The sequence below is a fragment of the Taurulus bubalis genome (genome assembly GCF_910589615.1).
Source record: "Taurulus bubalis genome assembly, chromosome: 2".
NCBI lineage: Eukaryota > Metazoa > Chordata > Actinopteri > Perciformes > Cottidae > Taurulus > Taurulus bubalis.
In genome coordinates, this window is record NC_136590.1 from 3,076,082 (window position 1) to 3,091,109 (window position 15,028).

The 15,028-nt window shown below is 45.0% G+C and overlaps 1 protein-coding gene across 1 annotated transcript; it reads left to right on the forward strand.

Annotated features, from left to right (window-relative positions):
* The first annotated feature begins 4,395 nt into the window (after nt 1-4,395).
* Nucleotides 4,396-14,847, forward strand: csnk1db (casein kinase 1, delta b). The gene is made up of 10 exons (XM_079238018.1): nt 4,396-4,821; nt 6,772-6,882; nt 7,665-7,813; nt 9,644-9,872; nt 9,962-10,132; nt 10,230-10,378; nt 10,503-10,671; nt 10,860-10,999; nt 11,346-11,416; nt 13,451-14,847. Exons 1-9 carry the CDS (start codon nt 4,746-4,748, stop codon nt 11,376-11,378), a joined length of 1,227 nt encoding a protein of 408 aa, XP_079094144.1. The 5' UTR covers nt 4,396-4,745; the 3' UTR covers nt 11,379-11,416; nt 13,451-14,847.
* Nucleotides 14,848-15,028: the final 181 nt, after the last annotated feature.

Here is a 15,028-nt window from a genome sequence, read left to right on the forward strand (position 1 = left end):
AGAGCGGCCAGAGCCTCAATGACATCAACAGTAACGGGGCAGAGTGACGGTGCAATGTTCAGATCAGGACACTGGCAGAAGACGCTGCTGGCTAAACGTTGTGTTGTTGTGTTACCTCCACAGCCAGAGACACACACTGACTCACACACACTGACTCCACAGAGCACGAACAAGCAGCCGCTCACAGGCATGCGTTTGTGAGATCGCTGCGCGAGAGGGGAAGAGAGCGTTTGAACATTTTGGACAAGAGGAATTGACCTTTGGCTAAGCCCCGCCCCCTGTCAGAGCCGGGTTACCATGGAGCCCACACTGTCACTAACTGCACTTCCTTCACAAATAGTTTCTAAAAAACAGTTTTTTCCTCCTTAAAAACTGTTTTTCTTGCTGCCGTGTAAATAAAATAAAAAAATGCACATGTATAGTTTTAGTTTAGTTTGACATGTTTTACTGCAATCCTGCATAATGACAATAAATCCTTTGATTATATCCTAAACCTATACATACCAGTGGACTTTGTTATTGTTGCCAAAATCCCATTGGAAGATCTCACCCATACTCATTTATCTGCACTACTTCCAAACACCCACTAGATGTCAGCCTTAGTTTGAGCACAAACAGCTAAAGACATCACTGAGGTGCAATGCTTTTCGAGACGCTCCTAATCATATTCACAGCTATTTCTCATCAGAGGGATATTAGTTTATATTTTAAATTCCTGAATAATGAGCTTCAGCTGCTGAATCTTATCCTGTTATCTCCATCTCTCACTTCATTTGGCATGTTCTTACAGTTTGGTCTCTATTAAATCACTTTCTTGCACAATACTCATCTTCTCTAAAATGTGTATGTTTATGTGAACAACTTTTTACTTTTGTAATGGTTATTTACTTTATTTAATAAGGATTTGATTTGCCGGGTGAAGCTCAAATGGAAGAATTTAAGACAAGTTAGCAAAATGTAAAGTCTGAATGGCTTATATCAAAATATATATCATTGATGTTTGTTCATTCATCACCTTGGTATTCATGATTTTCAGATGTCCCCAACATAAGAAAGCTTACCGCCTCACTGCAGCGTAGTGACTCAAACTGTAATAACTGTGATCCCTTTGTCTCTCAAACCGATGCTTCACTCAATCGTCACACAGCTGTAGATCCGGTTTAATCTGTAAAAGAAGCACAAGCCTCACCGTCTGATTAACCCCCCAAGAATCAGCACCTTATCGTGGTGGAGGAGTCTGTGGGCTGACACAATGTTCCACACTTTTGTGTGATTTTTCTGTCACTTTTTTGTTTTGTTTTGAGTATCATAAACATGTTTGCGCTGACAAACTGTGGTGTGCTTCATCCTGTGGTGTGACTCTATATCAGCGGGTGTGACAAGAAAAAAGCTTTGTTCGTGATGAATCATACAAAGCTCAATGGAACATTTAAAAAAAAGCATTTTGTTAGATTGAACAGGGTTCGTCAGAATTAATAAAATAGAATAACATAATCCTTTATTAGTCCCACAGTGGGGAAATTGCAGGATTACAGCAGCAGTGCACACAGAGACACATAGCAAGTGCACAAAAAATCATATTAAATATACAGTATATGAAAATTATTTAAATGTATTGATATTGCACCAGATGATGAACGTAATTAAAGTGGCTAAAAGTGATTAAAGTGTTATAAAATACATTAAAAGACCGAGTGATGATGAAGAAAAATAATACAATATGTAATGAATTTGCAATAAATGCTGGATTTCAAGATACTAATGATAAAGACTTGTGACCCCATTTCCATTGTATACAATAACTTCCATGTCACATCACACAACACTTTCAGGCACTAATACAGTAAATTGATGAATACATTCAAAATCTAAAGAATAATCTCAAAAACCATCGATATTCTGGGAAATGTAAAAGTTCGTGCAACACAACTCAATCATTTCCATGCCTAATATTTGAAGTTTAACAAACAAAAAGTCTCGTGCCGTATGCCAACCACCCACATGTGATGAGGTCAGCGTGCATGAGTCTGAAGGCACGTGACTGCGTGTTGTTTTGATGCAGGGGTGGAGAACAGTAACCCTCTAATGATCGGATTAAACCCCGGAAGTTACTGCAGAGTTGTGTTCAGTGTTTGCTCAGAGCCAAACAACTCACCAAGAAGCTTCTGTGCAGGAATGAAGGAGTCTCCATTACTGCAGCTGACACGAGGTAAACACTGCAGCTGGAACCCATGACAGGGAGCAGGACTCATCATGAACCAGTGCACTATGTTAGGGACACACACACACACACACACACACACACACTGTGTCATGAGTGTGTTCTGCTGTCAGCTGCAGGGAGGAATAAACTACATTTTTGCGGCTCCGTGCAGCGCTACACGTGCAGGCGGTTACTCAACCCGCAAAACAACAGGTCCGCCATGTGAGCGGCCTCCGCGCTGCGGTCACTGGCGCGCAGGCGACCAATCAGAAAAATCCTGCGAGGCCGGCGCCAGCTGCAGCCAATCAGAAAGAACCTCCACTCAGCCAGTGGGCGTGGCTAGGGAGCTTGAGCTGACCTAGCTTGTGATGAGTACGACCTCCTCTGTGTGTGTGTGTGTGTGTGTGTGTGTGTGTGTGTGTGTGTGTGTGTGTGTGTGTGTGTGTGTGTGTGTGTGTGTGTGTGTGTTTAGAATCATTGTTACAGTTGAACCAAAAGTGCAGAAAAAATAACTTGCAAAAGCAGAGGATTTACTAAACTATATATATATATATATATATATATATATATATATATATATATATATATATATATATATATAGACAAACACACACACACACGTATGCCTAATTTGACCTCTCATTGTAAGAGCTTACTCGTTTTATTTCCTGAAAATATGTATTATATTAGATGCAAAAATGGTGTCTGACAATGAGGGCATACTGTATATATATTCCTTTTATTTCAGACTCATGGGTCCATAAAGCAACAAACACAAATACAACAACAATATATAAAATACAATACAAGGACACAGGTATGTATAATCATTGAGCTTGTTCCAATATTTCCAGAAACAAGAAGAATACCTCGTATCACTGTGTGTTGGCTCAGTTAAGACTCTTATAATTACATTTGAGTCATTTAATCAACATTTAAATGTTGACTGTGTGTGTGATGAACACAACAACCAATACAGAATTGTACTCTGTGTTTCACCTTGTTGACTAATGCAGTCTAATGTGTGTGAAGGAACCACACGATGTACGTTTCTCTTCTCAAATCAAACCCTGTCTGCTTGACAGTGGGAACTGGTCTGGCCACCTGCAGATCAGACTACGTTCAGAGGGAAGAAGTCAGATGTTTGTGGTGACCACATCCTCGTATGCAAAGCACAGGACAAAGTGTCCCTGTAGAACACAACAGGCATCTTGTGGCACAGTGGAGGATGCAGATGTTGGGTTTTACTGTGTGTTTTTGACATCCAACCGATATTCAAAGTGTTCAGTTCCTCCTGTTTTCATTACAATATGACAAGATGTGCAAAACACACACACACACACACACACACACACACGTACACACACGTGTTGTTGTATCAGCAGCAGCTCAAGGCATGGTGCAAACATGTTGGTTGTGTTTCTTAATTTTGTCTGGTTTTATTCTTACTCAGGGTTCATACACGTTTTGACCAATGTATTTCCATGACTTTTAACCAAATTTCCATGACTTTTAAATTTTAAAGTCATGGCGAAGTCATGAAAATCCATTGGTCAGAATGAGTATGAACACTGCTTTAACGCAGGGTTCATACTCATTCTGACCAATGGATTTCCACTGACTTTTAACCAAATTTCCATGATCAAACATTTAGTGAAATCTGGGTGTAAACAGAAAAAGTGAGTAAATGTAGTATTTAAACTAACAATGAGAACACAAAGCATACAGTAAACCTTAAATGACACAAATGAATGAGACAAATGTTTGATTAAAAGAATAAACATTTATATAGATGCCTGTATGTATGCCTGCTTATATTTTCAGCGTCTTTCTTTTAAAAGAATATTCGTTATTTCAAACTCGGCGTAAAACGAACGTCATGAACACATGAATATAACACATTTACATGACTTTTCCCCAAAACTTTTGGGATTTTATTTTTTTCAAGGACTTTTCCAGGCATAGAAATAACCATTTTAAAATTCCATGACTTCTCCAGGTTTTCCATGACCAAAAGAACCCTGAATTGTATGTTACTAGCATTGCCAGATGTTCAAAAGACCGTATTTGTTTTGGCTTTACTACAGCGGCGCTGTTCTGCCCGTAGTTGCTAGGGGAAGTGACGCCAGCAGCGAACGGCTGCTTTCACGGCGGAGGAAACAAATCGGAAAGTAGATTGACGCTGCGAACGATTAGGCGTTAAGTCTCTCCGCGAAATCCGCCTCCATCCTTTTCATTCGCGGCAATAATGACCCTCGGAATACGGAGGACATAAACTACGCGTTTCGCACTATCGAATGATATCGATATTTTTGCTCTTCGGTCCTCGGACGGACACAAAAAGGATGGTGACATTTTACATTGTTACAAAAGGAGCTTGGATTCTGGGTGGGCGGGGGTTGTTGTGAAGCAGTCGAGGAAGGTGGACTAACCGAGGCAACGTAAACAAGAGGTGAGCCGCTTAACGCTAACGAGACGCAGCGTTTTATCCACCGGGACACACCAACGCGACGGACGGAGTCAACGGTTTGCTGCCCGCGAAATGGAGCTGAGAGTCGGGAACCGATACAGACTGGGCAGAAAAATCGGAAGTGGCTCTTTCGGAGACATCTACTTAGGTAAGGAGTCCAGTGTGTGTCCTCTCACAACATGAGTGTGTACGGACACACACACACACACTCACACACACCAACGGTTCATCCAGTGCGTTAGCTTGCCCTGAGCTCTTAAAACACGGTTCGATTCCCGTTGACGGCCGAGTCCCGGTTTGTTTTAACCTCGGAGCCATCAAGCTAAACCTGAACTGTTTACTTCTCCTTGTCAAAGTAAACCCCAACTGGTCCGCAGAAAAAAGATGCTCTTGTGGAGAGACCGCTTTGTGGCACTGCAGGTGAAGCTGCAGGTGAGACCGCGTACTGGTTTCACTGGTTAACTGGGCTCTGGCTAAATGTGAACCCAGATCAACAAAAGGATGAGTAGCCGAAGCCAGCTTGACCCTGAAGAGGAGGCTCTGCACCATCCGGAGGCCTGATGAGCAGGAGCAGGGAACCAGGCAGCTGTGTGTGTGTGTGTGTGTGTGTGTGTGTGTGTCACATAAACACTGGGCAGACTGGTTTTTCCTGCTGATGAGAGCACCACCTATCTCTCTGGCCTTTGCTATGCAGATTCAAGAGGCTTCTCGGTTTGATCTTGTCCGTCTAGCTGTTTGCAGCTGACGTCTCTGGTCACACAGTGCGGTGATGACGAGATGTTGACATGTTTCTGTGTTTGCACGGGATTTGCTCGGCTCCAGTGATGAAAGTGCACTAAGAACCAACAAGCCTCTGGTGTTTGGCACAGCGGTTATTCAACACAAAAGCTGTTTTGTGGGCTACAGACGAATAATTTAGCTTTTCCCTGCCAGTATTCTAAGTAGGCCCCTTGCTAAACCTGCAACATGTTAGACAATCTGGAAAAGAGCTCGGTTGGTTTTTGGCTTGATGAACAGCTAATGAATCCATTAATCATTTCGACACAAAACCGACACAATGTGACAAATTCGTGAAATGTGATGGGTTTTTTTTGTGATACTCGGTGCAACATCATATTTTACATAGAAACATGGGATGCAATGTCACAAACACAGTCAAGATATTGTTTATTGTCATCAGGGTTCTTACGGTCATGGAAAACCAGGAAGAGTCATGGAATTATAAAATGGTTATTTCCAGGCCTGTAAACGTTCTTGAAAAAAATAAAATCCCCAAAGTTTTGGAAAAGTCATGAAAATGTGTTATATTCATGTGTTCATTTACGCTGAGTTTGACATAATTAATATGCTTTTAAAAGAAAGACGCTCAAAATATAAGCAGGCATACATACAGGCATCTATATAAATGTTTATTCTTTTAATCAAACTATTGTCTCATTCATTTGTGTCATTTAAGGTTTACTGTATGCTTTGTATTCTCATTGTTAGTTTAAATACTACATTTACTCACTTCTTACTGTTTACACCCAGATTTCACTAAATGTTTGCTCATGGAAATTTGGTTTAAAGTCATGGTTCATACACATTTTGACCAATGGTTTTCCATGACTTTTTCATGACTTTAAATTTAAAAGTCATGGAAATCCATTGGTCAAGCTGTGTATGAGCCCTGTGCCGTATGCACAGATAACAGTTACTCTGTACAATGAAAAGCTTGTTTTGCTGGGTCCTCCTAACACAGAATTACAATAAAATTAAGGTAGCCAAAATAAGGCACAAAATATAGTATTGCACAGAATCACAATAAACTTAAGGTAAACAAAATAAGGCACAACATATATGGTTGGAGGATATGAGTACATACTGTGAGTCACCATGTATGTTTTTATACCTCATCAGACTCATTCCAGAAGACGTCAACACTTGTTTTCACATAGTCAAACAATTAAAGTCTCAGCAGTGGGTATTTCACTACCAGATGATATATATATATATATATATATATGAGATAGCGCCAGATGACTAGGTGTGTACGTGGTGTTTCTTCCTGTACTGTGGATTAAAGTAACCATGTGTATAAACGTTTGTCCTTTTCCAGGCACAGATATTTCAGTGGGTGAGGAGGTTGCGATTAAGTTGGAATGTGTGAAGACCAAACACCCCCAGCTCCACATCGAGAGCAAGATCTACAAGATGATGCAAGGAGGAGGTGATTATCCGCTCACAATACTGGGATCCTCTTCCTGTCGTCCTGACGTTGAATCAGAAATGGAGGAAAACAATATTGTAGCCTCGATGGGCTCCCAAAGCTCTGTGATACCTCAATATTTGTCCAGAGACCTGACGCATCTGTGTAAAAAAACTCATGTATGTGTATAAAACACATGTCCATTCAGAGAAAAAACATATAAAAGTAGTTTGCTTGTTGTATTGGGGATAGACCCGACAAAGCATGACTTCAGACGTCATTATGTAGTTATTTCTGCATCCTTTTTTATCCGTTTATTCCAATTAAATCACAGCTAAATAGTGTGTTTTAGGTTGATTCAGCTGTAGTCCCCCAGCCGACACAGTGACCTGAGCTCAGTGAAATTCACAGAGCGCCTCCGGGTTATAAACAGAGACACGTCGGCGTTTAGCTTCCCGGGATGTTATGAACTTCCACAACGATTAACGCAGCATTGGTGTGAACGCATGCATTATAATTACTCTTCATCCTGAAGGCACACGACTGGAAAGTGTGTGTGTGTGTGTGTGTGTGTACACCTATATCTCAAATCCTAGTACAGAATACATGGTGGCTCCTCCTGCCACCGTGAAGAAGAAGAGTGGAACATAAAATATTGTCAGTGCAGACTGTTACAGCCTGTAAATGCTCGGTATCCCCCCTACTGATGAGTGAGGGGATCTCCGGCCTTCAGCAAGTGAAATGCATCATCAGGAGGTGTTTCATTTTGGGGTTCTAACCCTTGGAATTGCGTTTTTCCTCAGTGGGCATTCCCACCATAAAGTGGTGCGGTGCAGAAGGCGACTACAACGTGATGGTGATGGAGCTGCTGGGGCCCAGCCTGGAGGATCTCTTCAACTTTTGCTCCCGCAAGTTCAGCCTCAAGACGGTCCTGCTGCTCGCTGATCAGATGGTGAGACTGCACACACACACATGCACACACACACCTCAATGCTACTAGTGAGCATCACGTTGTATCAGTATTAGTGGCTGCAGTGAGCTGCTTTCCTCTACACATCTTTTTAAAACGGGGTTGTAGATTTGATACTCAATTCGTGCTCAATGTCGAGAGACGACCTCACGGAGATCTCGTAAATCAGCTTTTGGCAAAATGCCAAGAATTGCCGAGCGGCGTACGGTGAACATTTAAAACCAGCATTTCCTCTTGCGCCCCACCTGTAATAAATACTGCCCCAGTTTGATGAATACTGACTTAAAGGAAACATAGTGTTCATTTATTTTAATGACGACCACAAAGTGAGCAGGCTTTGTCACTGCAGTGTGTTTTTCCGGCTTTTGGGAGAATATCTCCAGAGCCTCTCTATGGGAAGTCAGAAACGTCATTGATGGAGCTCCAGGCTGCTTGTCTTGACCTGCAAATACATGAACTGTTGGGCTTTAAAAGTGAGAGCTGATAGCTGAAAATGGTGATGGCTTAGAGCAGCAAATCCCATTGTGAAAAGCATGCAACATATTTTTCGCCTCTCTCTGTCTGCTGTGTCTCACCTATGTCTCACCTGTGTGCATCACATCGGGGTGGAACTCTGCCGTGCGAGAAGAGAAGAGTTGTCGACGCGACCATGTAGAGACAAAAATGACATGCTGCGTGTAGATAAGATCAATAACGTACGGCCGTTTAGTTTGTTTGATAACAGAACGAGGTGCAGACCTGTTTATAGGAAAGAACCATAAATGACTCCTGATATCTGGCGTTATAAGGAAACTTACAGGGGGTCGCCCCGGTATAACGGTAGAGGAAACACTGCACACAGTTTAATTATGCAAGATGTATACTTCAGCTTATTAATTAAGGCAAAGGAGCGACTTATCATCCTACTCCATGTTTTTTTTCAGGCATGGAATTGTGTTCAGACTTAAAATAATTATTAAATTACGTTGATCAAATGTATGAAACGGATTTGAAAACTGCTGGTCCGAATCAAAGGGAAATGACCGGCTGCACGCAGCAGTGAAGTCAGCCTTTAAAAACAAGGAGCATGAATGTGTTCCTGTGAGCACGCGGCTGTGACGAGTGTGTGTGCATGCGTGCGTGCGCACACACACACGCACAGACACACACACACACACACACACACACTGCTAACTTTATACTCATCACAAACGCTGTACTGCTACGTTCACGCACGCACACACGCTGCACTGCTAGTTTCTCACACACACACGCTACACCACTATACACACACACACACACACACACACACGCTGCACTGCTATACACACACACACACGCTGCACTGCTATGTTCACATGCACACACACACACACACACTGCTAACTTTATACTCGTTACACACGATGCACTGCTACGTTCACTCTCTCACACACACACACACACACACACACTCTTGCTCTCGACCAGCCACTCGTCCTCGTTGTGGCTAACCCTCCCGTACGGGGGCGTGGCCACTCAGCTTTGAATCACAGCTGGCAGTAAATTAGAGATTTAACCTGTTTGTGCTTCATGTAAACATATTGGTATGCACTTAAACCACAGCACCTGCATGCTACACACTCATCTAGTCAGTTCATGATGTGGTACCCAGGGTCAACATGAGCAGCGCAGCATTATTAATCTGCCCTGGTTATCAAAGTGTGACTTGACTCTGTACAGAAGGAGCCGTCAGACAGAGGTGAGTGCACAGCTGTTCCGCTGGCACTTTCCCAATACCCTCATATTAACGCGGTGCAGTGACCTAATTACTTTTTGTTCTTTTCACTCCAGATCAGTCGCATTGAGTACATTCACTCCAAGAACTTCATCCACAGAGACGTGAAGCCTGATAACTTCCTGATGGGACTGGGCAAAAAGGGCAACCTGGTCTACATCATCGACTTTGGCCTGGCGAAGAAGTATCGAGACGCTCGCACACACCAGCACATCCCCTACCGCGAGAACAAGAACCTGACCGGCACGGCCCGCTACGCCTCAATCAACACGCATCTGGGGATCGGTAAAAAACCCAAACAAAGGCTGAACCGGCCCGTTTGACTTTGCACACATCAGTCGTGACCTTAACGTTTCCTCTCTTCTCCTCTACAGAGCAGTCGAGGCGCGACGACCTGGAGTCCTTGGGTTACGTTCTCATGTATTTTAATCTGGGCTCGTTGCCCTGGCAAGGCCTCAAGGCCGCCACCAAGAGGCAGAAGTATGAACGCATCAGTGAGAAGAAAATGTCCACCCCCATTGAGGTGCTTTGCAAGGGATACCCCTGTGAGTCTCAACGGATTTATAATCTATATCTATATTTACCCATAGTAATTAAGAACAGTCAGCTGAGTAATGTCTTCTCCCGCCCGCTCTGTCACAGCTGAGTTTGCAACCTACCTGAACTTCTGCCGCTCGCTGCGCTTCGACGACAAGCCGGACTACTCGTACCTCCGGCAGCTCTTCAGGAACCTGTTCCACAGACAGGGCTTCTCTTATGACTATGTCTTTGACTGGAACATGCTCAAGTTTGTGAGTACGAATCGTAATGTCCTGCTGTGACTCGAGGGGAGGGACTCTGCCGCTGGCGTTAGCATTTAGCTTAAAGCGCAGCCGTCCTGTTTTTGACTCTTGACCCTGTTATTGCTGTACACAGGGAGCCAACCGCGCCGCAGAGGAGGCGGAGAGAGAGCGCCGGGACCGCGAGGACCGGCTGAGGCACGGCAGGAACCCGGTGGCCCGAGGAATACCTGCCGCATCAGGACGACCACGAGGAGCCCAGGAAGGAGCCCCGCCCACCCCTCTAACGCCCACCTCACACACAGGTCGGTTCACTGCCTACAAAATATCCGTACTGCAGGTTTTAAGATTTCAAAGCTAGAATCCAGGGTTCCCGACTGTCAGCTAGCCAGTCCCTTTTTCATAGAATATGATGCACGTAGGGCAGTATTTCGATATCAACATGTCCTTTCCCTCCTGATGGTGGTCTCTGTTTTTGCTCTCTGGTCTCCAGCGAACACGTCCCCTCGACAAGTGTCTGGGATGGAGCGCGAACGAAAGGTCAGCATGCGACTGCACCGCGGCGCTCCTGTCAATGTGTCATCGTCAGACCTAACGGGACGGCAGGACACGTCCCGCATGTCGACCTCACAGGTACAAGACCCCCCCTGACGACACAGCGTCTCTTCACCCGCTAGCGTGAAGCAGGAAGAGCAAACGTAGCGCAGACGAGTCCAGCAGCAGCAGCAGCAGCAGCCCGTTCTGAGTGTGCAGGCGGTAGCTTTACAGTAACCATTTTACATTCATTAAACTTCCCAGACTGAAGTCTGTGTCTCGCTACTTCATAAGATCATTAGACATTAGACATTAGTCTCCGCTCCGAGCAGCAGAAGAAAGTCTCCTTACTCGTCTGTTTCCGTCTCCTGCTGATATTCAGACGCATGGATGTGGGTTCTGACTTGACATATTGGGCCTTCTCTCTCCCTTCCCCCAACCTCAGAATAGTATTCCCTACGAGCATCACGCCAAGTAGACGCTCGCCACGTCCTTGTGTGACGGCGGCAACACTGGGTGAGTCCCTAAAGCACCTGGGATGCGTGGGTCCAGATTCCAGTTCTCCAGCGGGCTGCCTCTTGCGTTCAGCCCCGGTTCCAGAGGTTTCTCTCCCAGACCAGGGGGAGAAAACTTGAGATTAGACGAGCAGCAGCTGGCGTTGCTCTGCCTGGAATTGGGGGTGAATCACTCAGCACCGAGCTGTCCATGAGACTTGAGGCCTGAGCGAAACAGTCGTCGATGTCGTATTGCACAATGCCATCGCATCCACTCGGCTGTTGACGACGTCATCGCCGGCCCACGTCTCATTGAGCAGTCGGAGCGGGGCGGGTCCTCTGAGAGCTGGACTGGCCCGTGCATCGCGGTGCAGAGTCTGAGAATGTAACTCCCTCTTTGCCCGCTCAGGGTTTGACGTGATGCCCCTTTAATCGGTGCCTGTGGCTTGCTGCTTGCACGGTTGGTGTGACGCTCAGGCGGCCGGCCGGCCGCTCGAGCGTCCATTAGGAATGTGCCTCCCTCCGCCCAGCCCTCCAGCCTTGCTTGCTGTTTTTTTGCCTGCAGAGTTCTGCCTCCCTGGTCTGTCCCACTAAACCCCTGCATGATGTGAAGCTACTCATTTGGAAGTCAGCCTTGTCACAGCTGCGGCTCAAAGCATGTTGTCAGCACAGGGTTCTTACGCTCATGGAATTTTAAAATGGTTATTTCCAGGCCTGGAAAAGTTCTTGAAAAAAATAAAATCCCCAAAGTTTAGTAAAAGTCATGTAAATGTGTTATATTCATGTCGTTCATTTACGCTGAGTTTGAAATAATGAATATGCTTTTAAAAGAAAGACGCTCAGAATATCAGCAGGCATACATACAGGCATCTATATAAATGTTTATTCTTTTAATCAAACTATTGTCTCATTCGTTTGTGTCCTTTAAGGTTTACTGTATGCTTTGTATTCTCATTGTTAGTTTAAATACTACATTTACTCACTTTTTACTGTTTACACCCAGATTTCACAACATGTTTGGTCATGGACATTTGGTTAAGTCATGAAACCCACTGGTCAGATTGTGTTGAAACCAGTAACTTCAGGTGTAGCCAGTGTCCCGGGTTCTGCTTTTATTTCTTCTGTACTTTCCAGGCTTTGGGGGCGAGTTCATGAACCTCAGGGAGCAAAAGCTCCCTCCCTGTCGAGGGCAAAGACGATTACTTTACATACATTTTCTCCACACTAAGACCATGTTGAGCTTGACCACTGTTAGCTCACCGTCTCAGGTTACCTTCCAGCAGCCTGGCAATTCTGTGCATGTAAATATCAAGAAAATGTATCTTGGTGGCAGCTTTCCACTGCACACCCGCTTCCCAACGCGTGCATTCAAACCTTCCTGGTTTGTAAAACAGTGGGGAAACGAAGCAGAACCTAGTGGGTTCCCTCAGGGTACTGGTCCAGGTTTCTAGAGGGGTCCTGTAGTGGAGAAGAGCTAACATTAGCATTTCACAGCGAATGAGACTGATTTACTTCCGGTGAAGGGACTCTTCACAGCCAGCGATGGAGAGCAGAACAATAACCTGAGACATGGAGTTATTGTTTTCAGATGATGCACATTCCACCTAAGTGTGTGTGTGTGTGTGTGTGTGTGTGTGTGTGTGTGTGTGTGTGTGTGTGTGTGTGTGTGTGTGTGTGTGTGTGTGTGTGTGTGTGTGTGTGTGTGAAGAAAGCTATCAGTCTATATTATAGCAGCAGTCAGAGAGAGGAGGCTCCAGTATCGTTGACCCTTTTTCCTGTTTGCAGCCCTCTGTAAGCGTTTCCTTCCATCGTCAGTACCACAGCATATGTTTCTTTCTGATGGTCTGAATTCCTCCAGTTCAGAACATTGAAAAGAAGCCGAACGGTTTTGTTCAATGCTTGGCCGTATGGTGCCTCCCTGCGGCCGTGTCCTCGCTGTAAAGCCTGTGGTGTTTGCTGGGGCCGCGTTAGACGCTTTTCTCTTTCTTCTGGCCTCTCGGCTGCAGCCTGTTGTTGGTTCTGACCCCGCCTGCTTCCTGTCCTGTGTTTCCTCTAGATGGTGTCCGCCGTACCGACTGCTGGCCTCCATCTCCTAGCTCCTCGATGAGCCCCCACAATGCACCCTGGCGGACCGAGCCCTGTTCACTCAGAAGCGATCCGACACACTAACACATTCATTGCCACTCCCACAGCGAGCTTCTGGCTCGCCCCACTGCTCCTTAAGACTCTCTCTTTCTCTCTGTCTCCCTTCCTGTTCCTGTGTGCTGGTCTGACCCACCAAAACATTAAACAGCACCAGCCTCAGGACCCCTGCTACCACCACCACCACATTCTGAATGGGCAGCGCTTTGTCCAAAACAAACATGGCCGCCAGTCTTTTCTAGGACACTGACTGACTGCTCCTTCCTCTGCCCAAACACGCGTCATTTCACATGTCTGCTCCTTCATACCTGATCAATAAAACGGCTTCTCTCTCTTTTTGTGCAGTAAAGTGTATGAAGCTGAAGCAGCAGCTGCTCTTTTTCTATAAATATATACATGTATGGGTACTTTTTTTTGGGGGGGGGGGGTGTGATGCTTTTCACTGGTATTTGCAGGTTTCATTCCCTCTCATTCTTCCTGTTTTTTTTTGTTCTCATCCCCACTGATGGCTCTCTGCAGTAACTATATAGCCATGTGTATTAAATAAAAAGAAAGTACTTCTTTGCATGTTTTTAGAGGCGAGTCGTCAGTGCGAGGCTCGAGTTCTCGTCGAGCCCGCGGACGTACCAAAAGAGTGCTTTGGTATCCTGGGAGGAGGTCTGTCCACCCGTTAGTTGGCAGGATGTTGTCTGTTCGCCTCCCGATGAGCCCGGTTCTCCTGCTAGTGTTCTGTGCAAAGGAAGTGCACTTCATGTGGGACCAGGCGTCCGTTCAACGTGTACAGAAACGCGTTCTCATTCTTATTGCTGTCATTTTGGAAGCTGTGAATAACGTGTAATATTGATGTGTAAATGTTCTGGACGGGACCTCGAAGGCGCTGCCGTCTCCCTCCAAATCCACGGGGTCCTTACAGAGACGTTGCACTGAATGTGAAAGACATTTTGTGGACTTGCTTCACCTCCGTTTTGGAGGTTTCCGTGATCCCGCACCAGGGTGGGAACGCGTGAGTTAAACTCTTTTGTCGAGAGGAAAGCTGAACATCCTTTCACAGCAGCAGAGTTTTAGTTCAGTGTTTTTCTTTTCTAACTAACACAACTTGGTCAGACTTTCCCCGGCTTTGATGCCTTTGCCACGTGTATCAGACTGAAGTGGCCCTGTTGTAGTTCGTTCTCTTTGTTTTGGACTTTTGACCCTTGACCTCTTTGGTCAGACGCTCAACACCTAGTGAATTCTGTCAGCGACCAGATCAGTAAGATTCACTTTCTCACATTTATATTTGCCACTGTATTTGTGTACTTAAACTGTAAATAAATGAATTACTTGTACCTCGTTTGTGTCACTTAGTGGGGAGGGGAGTAAAAAAAGGCCTGGAAAAGTCACTGAAATCCATTGGTCAGAATGTGTATGAACCCTGCTGTAAGCCTGTCGCTGAATGGAACAAATATGTCATTGAGTCACATCTCCACAGAAAATATATATATTTATTTAAACA